This window comes from Cydia pomonella, chromosome 13 (assembly GCF_033807575.1).
Source record: "Cydia pomonella isolate Wapato2018A chromosome 13, ilCydPomo1, whole genome shotgun sequence".
Classification (NCBI taxonomy): Eukaryota; Metazoa; Arthropoda; class Insecta; order Lepidoptera; family Tortricidae; genus Cydia; species Cydia pomonella.
The window spans coordinates 20,214,295-20,237,553 of NC_084715.1; the positions used below are offsets into that span (position 1 = coordinate 20,214,295).

The 23,259-nt window shown below is 36.6% G+C and overlaps 2 protein-coding genes across 3 annotated transcripts in view; both read left to right on the forward strand.

Annotated features, from left to right (window-relative positions):
* LOC133524593 (uncharacterized) overlaps positions 1-23,259 on the forward strand; it is a 157,066-nt gene that overhangs the window by 26,311 nt on the left and 107,496 nt on the right. The window lies entirely within an intron of this gene.
* Positions 15,169-16,603, forward strand: LOC133524506 (uncharacterized). The gene has a single exon (XM_061860579.1). The coding sequence runs from the start codon at positions 15,287-15,289 to the stop codon at positions 16,208-16,210; it is 924 nt and encodes a 307-aa protein (XP_061716563.1). The 5' UTR covers positions 15,169-15,286; the 3' UTR covers positions 16,211-16,603.

Consider the following 23,259-nt stretch of genomic DNA (forward strand, 5'->3'; position numbering starts at 1 on the left):
TTTAAGACGTATTTAAAAAAAATCTTCTTACTAGATCTTGTTCAACATTTTACCACTTTGGACACACATTTTACCACTTTGGAAGTGTCTCTCGCGCAAACTATTCAGTTTAGAAAAAAATGATATTAGGAACCTAACTATCATTTTTGAAGACCTATCGATACATACCTTACACGTATATGTTTGATGAAAAAATTTTTTATTTTAAATTTTATGACGTATTAAAAAAAAAACTACTCACTAGATCTCGTTCAAAACAATTTTCGGTGGAAGTTTGCATGGTAATGTATATCATATATTTTTTTTAGATTTTTCATTCTGTTATTTTAGAAGTTACGGGGGGGGGGGGGGGACACACTTTTTTTCACTTTGGAAGGTTCTCTCGCGCAAACTATTCAGTTTAGAAAAAAATGATATTAGAAACATTAATATCATTTTTGAAGACCTATCCATAGATACCCCACACGTATGGGTATGATGAAAATTTTTTTTTTTTTTTAATTTCATGACGTATTAAAAAAAAACTACTTACTAGATCTCGTTCAAACCAATTTTCGGTGGAAGTTTACATGGCAATGTATATCATATATTTTTTTTAGATTTTTCATTCTGTTATTTTAGAAGTTACGGGGGGGGGGGGACACACATTTTACCACTTTGGAAGTGTCTCTCGCGCAAACTATTCATTTTAGAAAAAAATGATATTAGAAACCTCAATATCATTTTTGAAGACCTATCCATAGATACCCCACACGTATGGGTTTGATGAAAAAAGATTTTTTGAGTTTCAGTTCTAAGTATGGGGAACCCCCAAAATTTATTGTTTTTTTTCTATTTTTGTGTAAACATCCTAATGCGGTTCATAGAATACATCTACTTACCAAGTTTGAACAGTACAGCTCTTATAGTTTCGGAAAAAAGTGGCTGTGACAGAATCGGACAGACAGACGGACATGACGAATCTATAAGGGTTCCGTTTTTTGCCATTTGGCTACGGAACCCTAAAAATGACCAAATATAGGGGTCTCGGCGCCGAATACAATTTCATACCTTTTGGCGTCGAGACCCTTGGCCCGTGGGGTCCAAGTGCCCTTAAGCTCTTTAAGGACCTTTCAAAAAGGTTAGCAGAGGTCACCGGCGACCGCAGAGCTGGCAGCTTCCTCGCTCAAAGAATTAGTCTTGCAATACAGCGAGGAAATGCTGCCAGTATCTACGGCACCATGCCGCAGGGGGATATTTTTTAGTATTTTATTTTAAGTTTGGTATTATTTATTTTTAGATTTAGGTTTTAAGTTTTATAGTGTATTCTACAAATTGTATAGTCATGTTACTCGAAATAAATATTTATATGACACGAATGAATGTCGTATAAAATAAGATTGAAATTTTATCACATTATTAAAACCGAATCGGCCAACGGGGGCCTATTTCACCGCGACTATTTAATTTTTGACCCAGATCTACGAGATATTGTCAGTGTGTTAATTGTCACTGTAGTAAAATGGGCCCCTGGGCTCATCGCTCTACAAACTTTACTAACTTACTATAAAAAATCCGCGTTTGCTGCAAATCCACCATATCAATTGCTATTTCGGAATTGCTATTTTGATATTCGGATTCTGATCCATACTTCTTTAATTAATAAGATTAAAAAAAACTAATGTTAACTCTTATATGCAACTGCCGCAGAAGTTAACTTTTTATCCATTTGTATACCTACTGCCTACTACCAATGTCACCAAGTCAGAGTTCATGCCATACAGTTTGGGTAATCGTATTCTTAAACGCAAAATCATTCCTAATTTTTGATATGCTCTCGCCACAATATTATCTATATGTTCAATGAAGGAGAGTTTAGCGTCGAGAGTAATCCTTAAATCTCGGATCGACGACACCCGTGAATCTCTTGTAGATATCATTTAGATACCTGCCTATCAAAATGTACGTTCATATTGGAATCCTGGCCCTTTGATAATACGGTAGAAAGCCAATTTTCCTAACACCCGTGCGGCTCAAATTGATAAATCAGAATCCGCTGATCTGTTCCCGCGTCAAATAGCGTACGTTTCCCTGGCGTTTCCTCAAATAAAACCGGTCAAGTCGAGATTGATGAGCCATGCTTAGTGTAGGATTCCGTAGTTGCCCGATTTGCCTGTCCGTCGCAACAGGCGGACTTAAAACGGAGATTTATAACACATAACATTACTTAACTTAGAAGACATACTTAACAAGACATAACTTAGCGATAAGACCGCCTGTTGTTACCTGGTTCTATTTTCCTTTAAAATTCATTTGTAGTTTTATATGTATGTAAAATGTATAATTGTTGGTGTAATAAAGAATATTTACTTACTTACTTACTTAGAAGAAGTTATAGACGAAGGTGTTGGTGATGGTGAGTAGTTGATGTACCTTCATATACAGAACCGCCTTCCTTGCACTAGGAAAAAAGGAAAAAAACATCTAATACCCCTTAATAAATCATGTTTGAAATATTGTTTATTAAAAGTTGTCATAATCTTTACTGTTTTTTATTTTTTTTTACATTTAGTAAAAAAAAAGATCTAAAGGCCAACCCACAATAGCGTCTTCTGAGTGGCGTCTAGTCAATGCTATGGAAAATGGCGTCGCTGCGCAGTTGCGCCAACGCTGCTTCGAGCAGCAGCCATAGAGTTGACTAGACGCCGACGCTCGGAAGACGCTACTGTGGGGCTGTGGGGTGGCCCTGGACAGACAGATGGACGTGGCGAAACTATAAAGGTTCCTATATGACTACTGAACCCTAAAAACAACTGTCAGTAGTAACTTTACGTTGCGTTAATTGTAATAAAAGAACGTGCTCTTGCAGTGTTGGCACTGCTTCCAGGGCTTTTGAGTCATAACTGTCATTAGTTAAGCCACATTTTGGACCTTGAATTATAAAATAAAGTATGTAACTTTACTTTTTAGTGGCATTAACGTGAGACAAAGGGTTCTTGTTTATTTGTCTGATTTAATTTCTTGTCTTTTAATTATTTATATAAGAATTCAAGTCTTGGAGGCCCTTTACATCTCTAAGGATAACTTAATTTTTTTTAAATTATATTTTATCCCTGACACTTAGAGATTTATACATCTCTAAAGAATCTTAGTATTTGTTGGTTGTATTTTTTTATCATACTTTTTTTTGACATTAAGAGACGTTATACATGACTAATAAAGTATATAAGGCCGTATGCTTGTTTGCCACCGACGTAGTATAAAAAAAAAATATATTATTTCATTGATTCCATATTTGTAATTGTATTTTGTTATTTTTATTGACATGTCAGTTATTACAAATTAAAAAATTTACATGTAAAAGTGCCCCTGTGGCCTATTTGCTGAATAAATGTTTCATATTTGATAAAAGGAAATCCGGCCAAGTGCGGCCATATCACAAGTCACGCACAGTGTCAGGTCAAAAATCACGAAAAATGTGACTTTTTTGAACATCTAGCAACACTGTAGACAAGGAAAAGCGATACCTCATTCAAAGTCAAACTCAAAGTCAAAGTCAAAATATTCTTTATTCAAATAGGCCTAGCAACAAGCACTTTTAAATCGTCAAATTTTACAAATATCATCTTAATCTAAATATCAGACAAATTTATTGATGCAGTTATTATTGTTCTAAAAAAAACATTGAACTATTATAGATATGGTAAACTTAATAATAAGAATTTCACAAAAAGATCGTCAAACATCAAAATTGTATAAAAATACTAGTCTAGAACCTTTCTAGAATAAAATCTAAATGTCAAAAAATACGGTATATATATATATATATATATATATATACATTGAATTATCAATTTCATCATTAATAACATAACAATAAATAATTCATTCTTTACAATCACACTTAATCCCACGGTGTTTCATCATTCATGTAGTCTTGTGTGCTATAATAGGCTTTAGAGATAAGCTTACGTTTTACATAATTTTTAAATTTACTAACAGACAATTCAGTTATAATATTAGGAAGTTTATTGTAAAATCTTACACATTATACTGCACGAGCGACTTATTGTAGCATCCCCCGCGCAAGCTATTAGTTAATCTAATAAATTGATTAAAAGCTTAATGATACGACAGCGCGCTCGGGAGCCAAATGGATCTGCATAATTTGTAGGCATTTGCATATATTTTTACCAATATTGTTGGAAGCTCGTGAGTCGAGACAATTGTGTGTGATCAGGGTTCACTCTTAAACTGGTCGGTTTTGGATATAGATAACCACCCATAGACCTCGCTTTGTGAAGCAACTATGAATACTGCGTGGTCACAACACATATACCTTTTTTTTTGTTTGAGTAGTGAGAGTATAATGTGAGAAGTATGTAGTAGTTTATTATTTACATATATAGATTAACGGCACCAATAATGGGATATTTAAGAGACAGTTTGGAGTCTTTTTGATATTTTACCGACACCCTTAAAATTTCCACCATATATATATTTTCTATGTATTTAAAGAAAGCTGCTGCAATTGGTTTTAATATAATTAACAAATTAAAACTGTGTTTTTTTTTGCTCCAGTCATGAGATATATGGCGCCATTAATTTTCAAACTAACATATATCAATGAATAATTAAACTTAAGCCCTCTTTGGCTTTTATGTATGCTAAACTGTTACCAGCGTTAAAAAACTGATGTTAAATACTTGTTTTACAGGATTTGTCTATTCTATACCATCCCATTACTGGTGCCAGTCCCATCATAGGGGCTTTTACTATATAATATAATATTTTTATTTGTGTATTTTATTATATTTTTCAGTTCTTTGCAATAGATTTATATTAAATTCTCTTACTTTTATTGCATAATTTTTACATTTCTGTTTAGCCCTATGGTTGACTGGTAAACATGAAACAAACGATTTTAGTACTAGTAGGTAGGTACGAATTTAGTAGGTGATTACATTCATTTTTATAACGTTAGTAACAAGTATGTAGAGAGTAATAAAGTTACATTTTTTGATATGATTAATTTGGACTTAGGTTTCGATACCTGCTTGGTGGCAAAGGCAATAAAAAAAGAATTTTAGCAGTTGTCGTTTTGTCTACGATAAAAAAGCAGGGCTAACACGATATTAGACATATGTTCCATCTAGTGTGATCTAGTGATCTATACTTTGAGGCGAAGACAACACAATTCTGCATAATGTAATGTTTTTGAGGCGCGACAAACGACGCTAAATGACCGAGGGTGATAATGTGTATTATGTCCGAGAAATCGAGTGTGAAAATGACTTTTGGGGTGATGTTCGTAATCAAGGATCTATTCGATGTAGATTATCCTGTATAATATGTACTTACTGAGCGTACAATAATTTTTGCGATGTTTACGTTCGTTGTTTGTAACTTTTTATTTATTTATTGGGATTTCACGATAGCGCCCATTTTTCCATGTAAATACGGAATACTACTGCTATATGTAAAGGCTGTTTAAACGTAATCAACCCTTCAATTAGCTAAATTATCCCTACTAATCAAATATTTCGAAAGTAAAGATAGGTCCGTTCATATACCTAATCCCGATAGAACATTCTCGTTTGGTGTGCCTCGGTGGAATGCTACAACGCGATTGGTTGAGGAGTTCGCATCACACGCGATTGGTCGTAACTTAGCCTTAAATTCAAGTAATTACAATTAATCAGGGAAGGAGTTAAATCAGCCATTAATAGCAACAGAACACCAGGGCCAGTCTAATATTAGAAGAACCACTATAATTGCGCTTTCCATTAGATACAAATGTAACAAATCTCGAGGTCACACTACGCTGGTTTTACTGAACTCATCTAACTTATAGAAACAAATAGTCTGAACTAGAATTTGTGAGTCCCGAGGCGCTAGCTTGTGGATCAAATACTAGGATACATTGGAGCCATTTTGTTGGAATGGTTGGTGTAAATATATACGGCAATACGGGGCATGTGGGATTTACTACATTAATATTTGTTGTCTACGTTTGAAAGAGTGACGTGTTTTCGTATACCGGATGTGGCCTGTAACAGGAGCAATAAATTAAACTGTAGGCTGTACTCAATTTATTCAGCGACCAACATTTAATCAGCGACCAACATTTATTCAGCGACCAACATTTAATCAGCGACCAACATTTATTCAGCGACCAACATTTATTCAGCGACCAACATTTAATCAGCGACCAACATTTATTCAGCGACCAACATTTATTCAGCGACCAACATTTAATCAGCGACCAACATTTATTCAGCGACCAACATTTAATCAGCGACCAACATTTATTCAGCGACCAACATTTATTCAGCGACCAACATTTAATCAGCGACCAACATTTATTCAGCGACCAACATTTAATCAGCGACCAACATTTATTCAGCGACCAACATTTATTCAGCGACCAACATTTAATCAGCGACCAACATTTATTCAGCGACCAACATTTATTCAGCGACCAACATTTAATCAGCGACCAATATTTATTCAGCGACCAACATTTAATCAGCGACCAACATTTATTCAGCGACCTTTATATGATTGACGATACGACTTTGATTTTTATTACACTTAAAAGTTTATTCTAAGACGCAATTTATTGCGAATTTATGTTTAAAGCACGACAAGCAACGTCAAACACATGAAAGCGTACATGGAAAGTACTATTTAATTTGTAGGTATGAAAAAGAGATAATCTAAAGACTTCATTATTCTTAAAAGTAACTAAGTATCTTAAGTTCGAGGAGAACAATATATGTTTTCATTATGTATTTGCTTGTGTTACAGGCCACACTAGGTACGACAACTACATTGCGTTGCGGCCCTGCGTCTGATTAGTTTAACATATATAATTTTAAAAGTCACGCTCATATTAAGTCTTCTTTTCGACAGAAAAGTTCAAACAAGCAACGGCAAAAGGGTTATGATTTTAGCATTTGACATATAGGGACCGTGCGCGTTGGAGGGTCTGCCATCTTGTGGTCTGAATCGGAACCATAAACAGGCACATTTACACGTCAAGTGTTTTCTTGTGCATAGTAGGTTCTGCCATCTTGTGGGCTCCATCGGAACAAAAAACATCACATTTACGCCTCGCGCCAAAAATCTGACGGCTCCCGTGCTGCCTCCTACAGTTCATGCACGCTCCCTATATGTTCTATGTTCAAAAATAATGACTGTCAAAAGTTGATGAGTTTATGTCGCAACCTTATATGTATTCATTCTTACTTGTCCTATCATGTAAACAAACACTTCCTAAAGACATTATCACACTTTTCTCTGGAATCACACATCACACAATAATCATCACTTAAAATGTTGCACCTTAAACTCACAACGTATCTAAATACACCAAATAACCACTGAAAAATATAATTTCTAATAAGATTACCATTAATAATAGCAGTAACGAACGGATCATCTGACATTACGATGAATCACGTATTGTTGAAACGTCACGTTTGTTTACATGATAAGACACGTAAGGATGAATATACTTTAAGATTAGATATAGCATTAAATAAAAGCATCGTATTTCCCTATTATGACGCGACATAATTTAATTCACGAGGCGAACAAAAAATGTGAGAAAACTCTGAAAAGAACTTTTATTACACGGTCCAAAAAATTTAGTCAAGCGAGTGACACAGAGTTCTCTTATCGCCTGCCAAGTCGCGCAATTATGAATCGGATTCATTAATCTTACAAACTTCCGAATACCTATTCCTCAACTGGAAACCAGACAAAACTCAACTTAAACGCCACTGGATGAAGTGTAATGTCGCACGGGGAAATTGATTACCGGAATTCGCTTTTTTAAATACGGCAAGGATTGGACTTGGATTTGCGTAATCGATTGAAAATGCGTTTTTGTACATGAAGGAGAATTCTTGTGTGATTTTTTTATGTAATAGGCTAAAGATAAATCAGCTGTAGGCTGGAAAATATTGCTTGAGCAATTGGAAGAGAGCTGCGGTCGGAATTTGGGCTGAGAAGATGACATTTTGATGGCAATTGCAGCGTTACTAAAGAATACTTCAGAGGGTCTACTGCGAACCACGTTCGACGTGTTATCTCCCTGTCACACTTACGTACCAATTTACAAGTGCGATAGAGAAGCAACACGTCGAACGTGGTTCGCGGTAGGCCCTCAGTAGTTCCCATTGCATAGTGGTACCTAATAGTAGCTATGTATATCGTCGTCTGGTACCCATAGTACAAGCGTTGCTAAGTTCGGCGCTATATACAGCGGGCTGCAGAAGAGCATACATACTTTATGAATGAATCTCATTCCCATTTGCAGTTGTTGTTGTTATTTCTTATGAGAGAATTGGCGCGTCATAACCATGAGCAATCAATTAACGGGTTTGTTAGACAAAAACTTTCTGCATGGCCCCGAGGGTTCAGGTTCTTATTTCAAAGCGAGATGGCTTGTGTGTCCGGGATCGCGAATAACCTGTTTCTTCATTTTAATTATTTGTAAGCTTAAAAAAAAAGTAATCGGTGCGTATGATCAAAAATCAAATTGCGTATTTTGAAGAGCAATTTTCATATTCTTAACTTTTTTAACAAATTTTTAAGGTGTGTTTTTATTATATTATTATTATTTATTTAAACTTTATTGCACACATAAAGAAAAATGTACAAATGGCGAACTTAATGCCAAAAGGCATTCTCTACCAGTCAACCATTGGGTCAAACAGAGACATTTGTGTATGTTGGTGCAGGAAAAAATAATAACAAATAATAAGGAAAAAATTAAACGTTGAAACGTTTTTGGCTATGTTCGTGACTTTTTTTTGTATTAAGCGAAAGTTAAGAATTCAGGCCTATTGAAGTTTCTGGAGAAAGCTCCCTGATAAGAAATTCCCAAAAGATTGATTATTAAATTTTTGACAATCGTATTTTGATCTTGAAAAGGCGCTACGATCTTCAAAAACTCTGCTGGTTGAATCTACTCCACCTCCGCCTCCTTTCTATCAATGATTTGTAATTCAAGATAGGTTATAGGCGTTCCAAAGTTTAAGCGCTTTACTTGTGACAAATTGTCAAAGTTGCCTTTAGTCGCGCCTAGCCAAGCGAGAAAGGTACACGTGCTACCGAGCTCCCACTCACCGAAAGAGACAAGCTTATGTATAACAACGAGTATGACGAGTGCGAAAATTAATCAAAAATAACAATTTTTTTCGGATTTTTCCCACTAGTTACCACCAAGTTCTTACCAGTGGTAAATCACCACCAAATCAAGTTGGTGGTAACTAGTGGGATTTTTTTTCCCAGTAGTTACCAGTGGTAAAAGGTGGGAAAAGAAATTCGTATTAGTTACCACTGGTAACAACTTGGTGGTAACTAGTGGGAATAACCCATATTTTCGTTGGTATAGAAATAAATAAGAATGTTTTTTTTTTGTGCTCATTATGTATCAGTATAACCTAGCTATAGTTATATAATATCATTGCTTTCCATTGTTAGTTCAGCAACCATTCCGTCTTCGAGTCCCAAGGCGTCTCCAGAGTATAAACAAATAGTTTTCCAAGTCATCTTCGTCTGTGTTTGTACGCTAACTTGCTCGTTTTTGCTTTGTCACTTTCCTATCAGACAATCTATCAGGGTGTGGTGGATGTAGTCACAAGTTTGAGTTTCGTGGATACGAATGAGGAGCTTTTATTTTGAATTGTAGTTTGTATTTTGAATTTTTACATGTTTTAATTGAAAGTAAATGCAATAAAAAATATAAACTAGACTGAATTTCCAAGGGCCGAGTCTAAGAAAAAGCCTAAAAGGTTAAAGTAGACTCGATAGAAAATAAAAATCGGGCAAGTGCGAGTCGGACTCGCACAGGAAGGGTTCCGTGCCGTTCGCCGCCCGACGTTGCTTAACTTCGGTGATTGGATGAGAACCTCGAGATTGAAAAGAAATATTTATTTTATTCTGTTTTTAGTATTTGTTGTTATAGCGGAAACATCAATACATAATCTGTAGAAATTTCAACTGGCTAACTATCACAGTTCATGAGATACAGGCTGGTGACAGACGGACGGACGGACAGCGGAGTCTCAGTAATAGGGTCCCGTTTGACCCTTTGGGTACGGAACCCTAAAACCACGAAAACATGTCTAATTTTCAATTATTTTTAATTGTATATCGTTACTATGCATTTCACAAGAAGCGCTGGTGGCCTAGCGGTAAGAGCGTGCGACTTGCAATCCGGAGGTCGCGGGTTCAAACTCCGGCTCGTACCAATGAGTTCTTCGGAACTTATGTACGAAATATCATTTGATATTTACCAGTCGCTTTTCAGTGAAGGAAAACATCGTGAAGAAACCGGACTAATCCCAACAAGGCCCAGTTTACCCTCTGGGTTGGAAGGGCAGATGGCAGTCGCTTTCGTAAACATTAGTGCCAAATCTTGGGATTAGTTGTCAAGCGGACCCCAGGCTCCCATGAGCCGTGGCAAAATGCCGGGACAACGCGAGGAAGAAGGAGTTACTATGCATTCCACAGCAGTATAATTTTAGATTAGATATAGCCGCGGGATTTGACTAGCAAAATTTTAGTCACCACTTTCAGAGTTAATGAGGAGAAACATCAAAACCCGCGCGATCATCGAATCTTTCATCGCAAATTTCGCGCAACACCTCATATTTTTGTTCCGTTCTAATTTTTTGGCTTTGCGCGCCCTTTTAAAATCTTGATTGCGTATAATAAGGATCCTGGCCGATTTTTTTTTTCATCTTTTTACATATTTTTTTCGAGAACGATTTTTTTCTGCTCTAATACAGCACAGCCGAGGTTTGAACCCACACTTTTTGACAACCACAAATACACAAAAGGTAAAAGCATTTTTTAAGGCTAAAGTTATTTTTTTAATCAATCAGTTTTTTTAAATATATTAAATCAACTTTGTGTATTGGCATTGCTCAAAAATATTGTATGATGTTACGCGCCAACTATCAAATGACTGATAATATTTAATATTATCCATATTTTACGCATTACAAAAAAATTGAAGAGGAATCCTAGCAAAAAAATTAAAGAATACTCCACTGAAAATCCTACAGTATCAAATATTTTCACAACTGTAAAAATAAAATGCTAATCTACAAACACAAAACGAAAAAAAAATAAGCAAACAAAACAAAAATGTTGCTTCCAACTGCAAACAGAATGCGAATAGGTAACATACAATAAACTTGATTATTTCATCCTAGGAGTAAAACCCGTGCCGTTGCCCGGGCCATTAGGGCTTAACAGAATTGGTCGAACCATTCTATACCATTCACTGATTATTCTTCAACCTTATTTCAAAGACAATAAGGTCCACCGATAGTTAAGAATATTGCGGTTAAAACTCATAAAAATAGTCGGGCCCCGGTAGAGCCGTGACTGCATGTGTATTCATCCCACCCAAAAGTGACCAGCTGTCAGCTGTAAATAATAGTTCCAAATCTCTCCAGATTAGCGCTAGAGTAGCCAAGAACCTAGGCGTTATTGACGGAGTGAAGTGCACTGTCTATGATTAGTTTTTTTTCTCAAGTTATCTAGGTATTGTAGCGCCACCTATTTATGGTTTTTCGTCGGTCACTTTTTGGTATATGGAGATTCTGTTCCTTGAACAATACGATCCATAGACAATCTAGACATCATAATGTCAGTTGATCCGTTCGTTACTAATAAAAATCTTATTAGAAATGTTATTTTAAGTGATAATTATTGTGTACTTCCAGAGAAAAGTGTGATAATGTCTTCGGGAGGTGTTTGTTTACACGATAGGACAATTAAGGTTAAAACACTTTAAAGTCAAATTGCCTGCTGTTGGCAGTAATGTAGCAGAAGCCGGTATGCACAATATTTGGATATAATCCAACAAGAAATGCGACAAGTGCGAGTCAGACTCGCTCACCGAGGGTTCCGTACAAAAACTTTTTTTAAGTTTTACAATTTTATAGTTTTCAGATTTTTCCCTGTATTTATAGTTCTAGGTCAACGGAAAGTACCCTATAAATTTAGATATTCTAAAAAAATTTGCGTTTCGTGTTTCAGCACCTAGAGCTCCATATCCTAACTATACAAATATTCTTACAGACGACGGTACTCTCATGCCGAAAAAAATGAATATGGTTTGTAAATAGACATTTGGTTTAAAAGAAATCATCGAAATTTGGCTCCTTATTCAGGCTATTAAGGATTATTAGGAAGAGGATAACATCGATTATAATTTACGTTTAATTTTAATTTTATTTTAGTTATTTCATTTGGAATGTCATTTTACATTTATACATACATTTCAGGGATCTTGGAAACAAATCTAACAATTTCGATGAAATTTGCTATATGGAGGTTTTCGAGGGCGAAAAATCGACCTAGCTACATAGGTAGCTTATCTCTGGGAAAACGAGCATTTTTGATTTTTTGTATGTTTTCCAAGTAAAGCTCGGTCTCCTAGATATTAATAATTAATAAGTATTTCCCGATATTTTTCCGCTCAGTCAGACCCTCTCGCAATCCATAAATTACGCTTCACACCCGGATGACCGCTCAAAAGTTTACCGGATCAGATAAAGGGTTTCTCTGAACCGCCTGAGGTTTGCGGATTAACACGTTACAACTTAATCCCTGAATTTTATATCTAAAAGAGTATAAAATTGCTATTCAAAAATAATGGCTCATACAGTTCACAACAGTCGGATTACTCACAATAGAGGGCGTTTCGAGAAACATGTTCCTTTAATGATGATGATGATTTTGCCAATCTCAAGCGTCGTTGTTCAGAAGTAACTTTTATGGCTCCTCTACACGATGGCCCAGCGTAGGCCAGTCCAAGGGACGCATTTATGCGTTAGAGGGAGCAAGTGATATTGCTAACTCATTCCACCGCATAGCTGCGTCCCTTAGACTGGCCTACGCTGGGCCATCGTGTATAGGAGCCCTTAAGTGTGCTTGTAGAGCATGACGTTGTTCGGTAGTTGCTTTTAGTAAAGAGATAGCTGGACTTTACTAAAAGCTAGGATGGATTGAGGGTGTTGATTAAAACGTGGTCAAACGCGTTTCAAGGTTATTTTTTCATTAGTTGCACACTTCCACGGTAGTTCGCTGCATAATAAGCTGTGAATATTACACTTTAAACAACATTAATGAGCAACACAAAAAGATATTCTCGAGACGTCTTCGCCATCTTGAATCTCAACTGCTCAGTTACGCAGACGCTAGCGAATATGTCAGTGTCAAATTCGAGCTCATTTTACAAGTTGTCAGTCTGAACGTGTTCAATGTTACATGAACCTAAAGTCCTCTATCATTTTTTCCCCATAAAGGTATACAAGATACACTTAAGTTCGTCAATGTACAATCTTATTACTCTTGTTATTACAATATCACTCTTGTTATGGCACCTCTACACGATGGCTCAGCGCTGGACCAGCAAAATGGCCATGCGATGTTTGTGGCTCCTCTGCACGATGGCTCAGCGCTGGCCCAGCGAGATAATCATGCGATGGTTGAGCGCACGCACAATGGAATGGGCCACTTGGAGATGCGTACGCATCATCGCGGGCCCACTGCCTTTGATATTCGGACGAAAAACCGACACCGTGGCCATCCCATCGCCATCCCGCCGCGCCATATGCCATTCGACACCAATACCCTCTCTACACGCTGGCCCATCTTAGTGGGTCAGTATGATGGCCTATAGTGTAGAGTAGCCATTAAAATATCACAATCATTAACAATCTATGCTTCATTTATTTCTATTTATTTCTACCAACGCATTGTTTTTGAGTGATTAATTCCATCGTCCATTACGTAATAAACATCTAGACCGTGATGAATTTTCTTTCTTATATAACATTATATTTTCTTATCTGCTCCTAACTGAAGCGCCTTTCCGGTTTCTGTATTTCCCGAGATTTAGGGAGGCTTTGATCTTGAATACGAGGTAAATCATTTTTCTTAAAATCCTTTAGGAAATTGTTAGCAGTTTTCTTTGCCCTTTTGACCGAAGTATGTCAGGCCAAAATTATTAAAGCATGTAAACCTTACTTAAAAACAGGATGGTTAGAAACTGAAAGTGTACACTGTAAATAGTCACCATCAGGTAAAACGGACCGGTCTGCTCAAAAATATCTACACATGCAGTCTAACGCCTTGACATTAGGGGCGTGGTCAGATATTTTGAGCATCACTTTGGCGCACCGATGGCGGCTGTACAGTCAGCTGTAAAAGTAGGAGGTGTGCAAAATTATGTACATTCTTAATATTAAATTATTTTTGGCACTTTTGGTCCGGGTGAAAATCAGAGTGGGGGGTAGGTTTCTATTTGTTTATTGCTTTTTGTTATATAGATACTAGGTAGGCCGTTGACGAAACGTGTTGTGGATGTTTTTTTTGCTTGTATATATTGACGAAGCCTGCGTCGTGGATCTGACATCTATCTTGATATGATTTTAATTGTGATTGTAACAGTTCTGAAGTGTTAAATTTTTAATGTAGGTAATATAAATTGTCATGTTTGTGTACGATAGCGCAATAAATGAATATTGTATATGTATGTATGTATGTATGTATGTATGTATGTACATAGTCATCACTTGTGACAGTTGTGACGTCGCGTCACTGAATTCAATGTTTTGAGTAGTGATTGATACATTGCTTGCTGATTTATTATATATGAATGTCATATTCATCTCGCTTTATGTGGTAGGGCACAGCAGATGTCATTCCAGATCTAGAGCAGAGCCCAACTGGGGAAGTACCTCCACCTTACAGAAAACCGCAGCCAAATAACACTAGACCCTACCCATAGTGTTGTGTTCCTGTCGGTGAGTAAGGATGCCAGAGCTCAACGAGGGTGCGGACTGTTAGGGTCGGCAATGCGCATGTAACTCCTCTGGAGTTGCAAGCGTACATAGGTTACGAGGACTGGTCGTACGCTTGTTTGCCACCGACGTAGTATAAAAAAAGTCCTTATACGCACAAGGACAAGGGTGTTTACACTATATACTAATACGACTAGTAATATGGAAAACCACATACTCGTTTCCAAATACATAATACTGCTAGTTTCGTCTTTGAACGGAAGATTAACGATCCAGACCGTCCCTGAAATATATCACTTGTGTCATTTTTGTCGACGTCGATAAACGACTAATCGATAAACAGATAACAGTCCGCTCCTAGCCCTCTTACGGATAACACGCGTGCAGTTCCCGACAGCAAAGTCAGTGGTCGCCAAACTGTGTCAATACGATTTTAATTTATTAATTGCTAAAAATAAAAAACAGTTAATATGCTTTGTGCTCGGTGTCATAGTGAAGTGAATGACTGTGCCCAATGCACTACGTGCAATAATTTAATTGGTTTTTGTTGTGCCGGAGTAACTGAAATGGGCTACCGTAAACTGGGTTCGCGTAAGGCCCAGTGGAAATGTCCCGATTGTCGAGTTTTGGAGCAGTCATCGCCGTTAAAAAGTGCCGAGGCTGCTTCACTTGATTCTATCATGCAGGAACTAAAATCCATCCAGCGTCAGCTTGAAGGTATGCCGGGCCTTGTGCGAGATGTCAAGGATATAAAGAAGGAAATCGACGAGCTCAGAAAAGCCTGTGATTTCAACAGCGCATCACTAGATGACCATAAGAAGCGGTTGGACAAAACTGAGAGCAAATTATCGGAATTGACGAGTATTAAAGGCGATATTCAGTCTATAAACAAAGAGCTGGACACCCTCAAGGGCGATAATTTAAGTAAGGACCAGTGGCAGCGTCTTAACAACGTTGAGATAAAAGGAGTACCCCAAAGGCAAAACGAAGATTTGTTCAAAATCCTCGATCAGATATCAATAGCGATTGGCTACCCAGTCCAGAAAACAAGCGTTAATTACATTTCTCGGGTGCCAACATACAATAATAAGGAGAAACTGATCATTGTAGGATTTATCCACCGCTACGTAAAAGAGGATTTTGTCGCTTCTGCTCGTGCAAAAAAGAAACTTATTGCTAGCGAAATCGGCTTGGTTGGGAACGCGCAGAATATCTTCATAAACGACCATCTAACCCCAGATTACAAAAAGTTGCTTACCTCTGCAAAGACGTCACTAAAGCCGAAAGGTTATATGTATATATGGGTGAAGTACGGGAAAATACACGTGCGGAAGGACGATGCGTCAAAAATATTCGTTATTAATAATCAGGCAGATTTAAACAAACTATTGTAGTGTGTGATTATTATAAATTAGTACTACACTATTTAAAAACACATATTTTCTATGCGGTTTATTTTCCTATAGATTATAGTAAAACTTTGAGAACCGTACGCTCTGTGGAATGCTGTTTGTTATCGCTGCCTATTGCCCGGCCTGTCACCTGCGCTTATTACTCGTATTACCAGAATGCGTTTGATGTTTATGTTATGCTAAATATGTTTGTCTCCTTTTTGCTTATAGCCAATTATTGCGCTTACGCGTCTTACTATTGTTACTGCTTGCCTTGTCACACTTATGGAACAGTTTCTATGCTTGGTTGGGATTATAAATTTCTATACGTAAATAATTTACTGTTATTGCTAAGTACCTTGTATAAAAATGAGGAAAATTATAAATTTAACACTATTGGGACGAAGTTTGCTTCCGATTGTTATCTGTTATATAATTGTTATTGTGTTTTATCTTTAGTATCTTGTAATGTCTAGTAACTATAAAGGAATACTTTCTGTTTACTATCAAAATGTTAGGGGCCTTCGATCCAAAACTATAGATTTCTATCGCAACATTCTATTGGCCTCCTACGATATAATATTTTTATCAGAGACATGGCTTGTTGACGGTATCGCAGATTCAGAACTTTTCGATAACAGGTATGTGGTTTGGCGGCGCGACCGCGACCTGGCGCTCACGGGCCAGAGTCGAGGAGGTGGTGTTATCATTGCTACGCGGAAAGAATTGGCCGTCAATCCTCAGCCTACCTACCATTCTTCGGCGGAGGACTTATGGCTCACTTTATTAGTTAATAATGGAAAGATTAAGCTACATTTATGTGTTGTTTACTTATGCAAACAAGGGCAGGGCTATTCTTTTTCTAGTCAGCTTTCTAACTTTCTTGATAAACTTGGGGAAGTAATAACTAATAATCCTGAAGATAAATTCCTAATTATCGGTGATTTTAATCTAAGTAGCATTGTGTGGACGTCAAGTAACCGACATTTGTTGCCATCTAATTATACTTCCATAGATGAGTGCAATTTGATCGATGAGCTAAATTATCTTGATTTGTACCAGTATAACAGAGTGTCTAACATATATGGTAAGATATTGGATCTTGTGTTGTGTAATGACGTAGTGACTGTGTGTGAGTGCCAGAACCCGCTTGTACCCATAGACCCTTATCACAAGGCATTAAGCATTTATGTAACATTCGTTTCTTGTACATCTCTAAAATCCGCACCTGTCATGAAATACTTTTATAACAAAGCCAATTATGATTTAATTAATCTAGACCTTTTAGAGACAGACTGGGATGTCGAGTTCTCTAGCCGTACTTTTGACCAGTGTATTGATTATTTTTATTCCAAATTTAAAGAGTTAAGAGAAAGGTATGTACCTCATAAGTTGATTTCCAAAAACTCGTATCCAGTTTGGTATTCATCCTCGCTAAAGAAAGCCATCAAAGAAAAACATAAGTACCATCGTAGATTTAAGTTATATGGTAGCCGGTGTGATTTGCTATCCTTTGAGTGTCAGAGGGAAAGAGTTAGGCGTATGGAAAAGCGATGTTTCTTGGATTATATTGAAACGATTGAAAATAATATGAGTAAAAATCCAAAGCTATTTTGGTCTTTTATAAAATCTCGTTCAAGTCCTTTGGAATACCAAGTTGTATGCGTTATGGTGGTGTTACTATGAATTCAGGGATTGATATTTGCAATGCGTTTTCTGATTATTTTAAAGCAAGTTTCCTAGATTCTGGAATCCCTGCCGCAAGCGATCCGCATGGTTGTAGCAACGTTAATATATGTACTGACTCGGCTAGTGATATAGCCAGTATCTCTATTGATGGTGACTTGGTTACCCAACTCTTGCTAAGCCTCGATCCTAATAAATCAGCTGGCCCCGATCAGGTGCCAGCCTTGTTTTACATAAACTGCGCCAAAGCATTAACCAAACCCATTTCATTACTGTTCCGTCGTTCATTCGCGGAATGTACCGTTCCCGCGATCTGGAAATCGGCTTTCATAACTCCAGTTTTAAAAAAAGGTTCAAAAACAGATGTTTCCAATTACAGACCGATTTCTAAATTATGTATCTTGGCCAAGGTATTAGAAAGAATAGTCCACATGCAGATTTCGTCAGCATTAAGAAATTGTATAGATAACACTCAACATGGTTTCATACAACGTAGGTCCACGGTGTCTAACCTGGCTCTGTTCAATGACTTTATCTCTGAGTCGATGGACAATGGTCATCAAGTCGATGTTATCTATACAGATTACAGAAAAGCTTTCGATCGTATTGACCATGATATTCTATTATCTAAGCTTTACTTGATTGGTATTAGAGGGGATCTCTTAAGATGGTTTAAGTCGTACATAAAAAATCGGTGCCAGTCGGTGGTGATTAATAATTATATGTCGAGCTGGGTATCTATCCCAAGTGGAGTCCCCCAAGGGTCTTTATTGGGCCCACTTCTATTTAACATCTTTGTTAATGACATAAGTAGCTGCTTCCAGTTCTCTAAGTTGCTCAGCTTTGCTGATGACATGAAATTTTTTGCTAAAATTAGCTCACCGGCTGATGCATGTGCACTACAATCTGATCTAAGAAGGCTGGATACCTATTGCATTATAAACAAATTAGATTTGAACCCCACTAAATGTTTTACAGTAACCTTCTCTCGTAAATTAAATAACATTTGTACCCCATATTCACTAAAAAGTAACATTCTTCAGCGAGTTGGAAGCATGAGCGATTTAGGTATTATTCATGACTCCAAACTTATTTTTAGTGAACACATTGATAATATAGTAGGTAAAGCTTCCAGGTCACTTGGTTTTATAATGCGTAGTTCAGTTTGTTTTACCCATCCTAAAACTCTGAAAATCTTGTATTGCGCTTACGTGAGAAGCAAACTAGAATACGCATCTCAAATATGGAATCCTCAGTATCAAATTTATGTTGATAGGGTTGAGAGATTACAGTCAAAATTTATAAAATTCCTTTGTTATAAAATGCGAGTCAACTATAGTTCTATCGACTATCTCAAGCAGTGTAAGAAACATCATTTGATCCCACTTGTTAAGCGCCGTGAAATTGCAGATATAGTGTACTTAGTCAATATTATTAAAGGTAATGTAGATTGTCCAAACTTGCTTAATAAGATCTCTTTTAATATTCCGTCAAGGAGGCTAAGGCATTTTCGTCCCATTAGTAATTACCAAGCTACTACTAGGTATAGGAAAAACAGTTTCCTATGCAGGGCAGGCATGAGTTTAAATAAAGTTTCTATAAATTGTGATATCGACATATATAATGATAGCATAGCAGTAATAAAAAATAAATTATTTAGACACTTCATGGGTGACAATAATTCTGGCGCAGGACAAGGTTCGGTGCATTGTTGAATATGTACTCACAGGATTTAACTACTTTTTCTTTTTTTAATTTATTTTTTGTAAAAATGAATCATATATATATATAGATCTGTTCTTATGCTGTAGGAACTGTATGTGTATGTGTAAATTAAGATGGGCAAAAACTTTTTATAATTTATTGTATTTTTATAAGTGAGAACCTGTAATTGGCTCTGTAATTCTATTGGAAGTTCTAGATATATATAGCGCTGTTGGTTTTCCATGTACTAAAATAAAATAAAAAAATAAAATAAAATAACATCGGTACCGATAGGGCTGAAAGGACCCTTTTGAACCCGGTTATAAGGTATAAGTGTAGTAGCTAAAATAAAGCTATGTCAGCTAAAACCGGCCTTTTTTTTTACAAGTTTGTATAAGTATCACTGTCTCCCAATTTGTACCGCTGTGACTCTAGCTGTTAAGGTACAATTAAAAACTTAAATAAACATACAATTTAACTTGCCCAGTATGTATGTATGTTAGTGTGGATCAAACCTTGGATGTTAAGTTGACCCACTTCTCGATTTTCGATTGAGCTGAAATTTAGCGTACAAATTGTTTGGGGTTGTTAGAATGGTCTCGACGAGTAGTTGCCTGTGGAATGAAAAGTACAGTCAGTAATAAAAGCTTGTAACAAAAATAAAATTTTAGCCAAAAACTAATTATTTGTTATGGAACAAACAGTCTACAAGTAGTTAAGTCCAAAACATATTATTAAGCAATTATAATTCTATGTTGTTAAACATTCAAACATCATTTCTTTCTATTTCAGGTACTGGTTAAGAGCAGGGATATGTACTCAAAAAATGCCCCATCTATGTACCTAGTACACGTTATAAGTACGTACCGGCTGATAATATATCACCCCTATGTTTTCACGGTATACGGTTTTTTATATTTGCGAGTGACTTCCACCTCACTACTTTAGGTGGTCTGAGATAAGGTCTGGTAATAGACGGACAGCGGGAGCGGAGTATTAGTAATAGGATCCCGTTTTACCCTTTGGATACGGAACCCTAAAAATGAAACAGAAAGAGCAAAGTTACATTTTTATGACTACTGATATAGGAGTAGGTAATAGTCGCAATAGATACAGCATGCCGTTTGCAGGGCCGTTAACGGTATAAAGGGACCTTTTTGGACCCGAACGTTAGGGATCCAAGCCACAGCAAGCGAAGATTTTCTCAAGAGACGAAGCCGAAGTTTCCATAAAGGAATCGAACTGAAAACTGTGTTCGTAAAATTTTGGGTTCTTCAAAAAGGAATTAGTCGCGTTACGTTGTTTTTTTATGAAGGATAGGCAGGCGTTTGACCACGATCACACCTGATGGTAAGTGATGATGCGGTCTACGGTGGAGCACGCTTACCTATGAGATACCTATTTACTCTAGCCTTGAAGAGTTTCAGATTGTACTCATGCGGTAACACAGACTCGGGCAGGGCATTCCACTCCTTGGCAGTTCGCATAAGGAATTCTTATGTATTCATCCAAAAGTCTTGGCGCACAAGTAATTTCAAAAATTGAATTCTTAGCTTTTCAGAAGCAGTGAGAGAATAGCGTATTTAAGTGACACTATTTAAATGCTATATATAATATAATATAAACTCAGAAATAAATAGGATTGAACTTCGATTTGCTATAGAGAGTGAGTTCCTGCCTGTCTGGCCCTGTGGGTGTTGAACCTGCATTTAATTATGTTATGAGCTCGAATATTTATTGTCTAAGTAGGTAGGTAGGTAGGTACAAAACAACAGCCTTATATCGCGCTTGCTGTGTGACTTAGTCAATTTGTTTAATAATGCCCTATAATATATATATTTTTTTTATTTGTTGTTGGACTCAAGTCTCAACCATACAATCCATGGTCAACCATACTCTGACGAGTGGATATGAGGGTCATACTGAACAACTTTTACTATGGAGTTGAACCCGAAAACGCATAAAAAATCTGCTGTTTCATATGTTTTTGCGAGTCATTGTTGTCTGTAGCAAAGCAGATATTGTGAGCGATTCCGGGATTTCCGGAAAGTTATGTAGGTCACTGCATACTTACTTCTCAGAGTATGATCAGTTAGGTGTAAGGGAAGTCTAAGGTACGCAGCTATGCGGTGGAATAAGATAGCAATGTCACTTGCTCCCTCTAACCCATAAATGCGTCCCTTGGACTGGCCTACGCTGGGCCATCGTGTAGAGGCCAGTATAATAGGAGCCATAATAAAATTACCCTGTATTTATACAAGGTGCCCACGAGGAACCCGAGAGATTTTAACCACGCATTTCCGAGGCCAAAAGAAGGAAAAAATGTCAATTGTGTTTAGGTCAATAACACAAAAAAAAATTTTTTTTTTGATTTTTTGTATGTATTTGTAAAATAAAATATAAACTATATTTGTAAAACTGTAACTGTTGTTTTGTAAAATCTATTTTTTGCAAAGTGTTACTTGTCACTTTTTGACATCTATCAATAAGGATATTTGGACTAGGTCCCATAGTGGTTGTCGTTGAGATTCAAGATGGCGAAGACGTCTCGAGAATATTTTTTTGTGTTTTGCTCATTTATGTTGTTCAAAGTGTAATATTGATAGCTTATTATGCAGTGAACTATCGTGGAAGTGTGCAGTTAATGAAAAACTAATCTTGAAACGCGTTTAACCATGTTTTAATCAACATCCGGCAATCCATCGTGGCTTTTAGTAAAGTCCAGCTATCTCTTTACTAAAAGCAACTACCGAACAACGTCATGCTCTAAATGCGTCGAGCACACTTAAAACTTACAACGAAACTTGACATTGGCAAAATCATCATAGATTTGATGGAAGCCATATTTTAAAAGAAGAAGAAGGTCCCATAGTGACAACATCGCCATTAAAAAGACGTTTTGCACTAAGTAAGTAGTAATAAAAGGATGTTTTTTTCGGAAGTGGCTTTAAGTCTGAAATTAGGCGAATTCCAAAAAAGTTTATAGTATATTTTAGTTATTAAATATGATCAGGAATATACTGTTAAAATCTCAATGCTCACGGGCACCGCGTATATCCTTTGATATTATCGCTTATAGTACTGAGCAAGCTTGAGGCACATCGTATATCGGGCGTTCGCCCGTCGGACGCATTAGAGCTTTTTGTAATGCTAAAACTTTGCGAATTCTTGCTAACAGCGGACAGGAACTTATAAGTAATATAGGTTAGGTATGTACTCGTTCCTGGGTATAAAGGATGCTGTATGTATTTAAATTTGATATATATTAGGTCATTACCTATGAAATTGGCGTTTTGTATGGAGAACTTTAACGAAATTCGATTTTTCATACAATGAATTTTGTGGATTATTTTGGGATGGCATTTTCAAACCAAACAATTTTTTGCCAGTAATCTGAGACATTTTTAAGGCACATTTTCTATCTCATTTTTTTTTTTAATCTGTCCCGTCAGAAAAATATAAGTCATTTAAATACTCGAGCCGGCAGCACATGAAAAGAGCTGTTTTCAGGGCGGTATTCTGAATACATAAAACAATAAAAGTAGCAAATAATTGTATGTAAAATCGTTGTTATGTAGCGCACTGATCAAATTAAAAAATACTTCGAAGTTACTATTAAAATAAATAAACTATGATATGACTAATACTGATGAACAAGAACG

Coding starts and splice junctions, on each gene's coding strand:
- LOC133524506 (XM_061860579.1), top strand. CDS start 15,287: ATGCTTTGTGCTCGGTGTCATAGTGAAGTGAATGACTGTGCCCAATGC.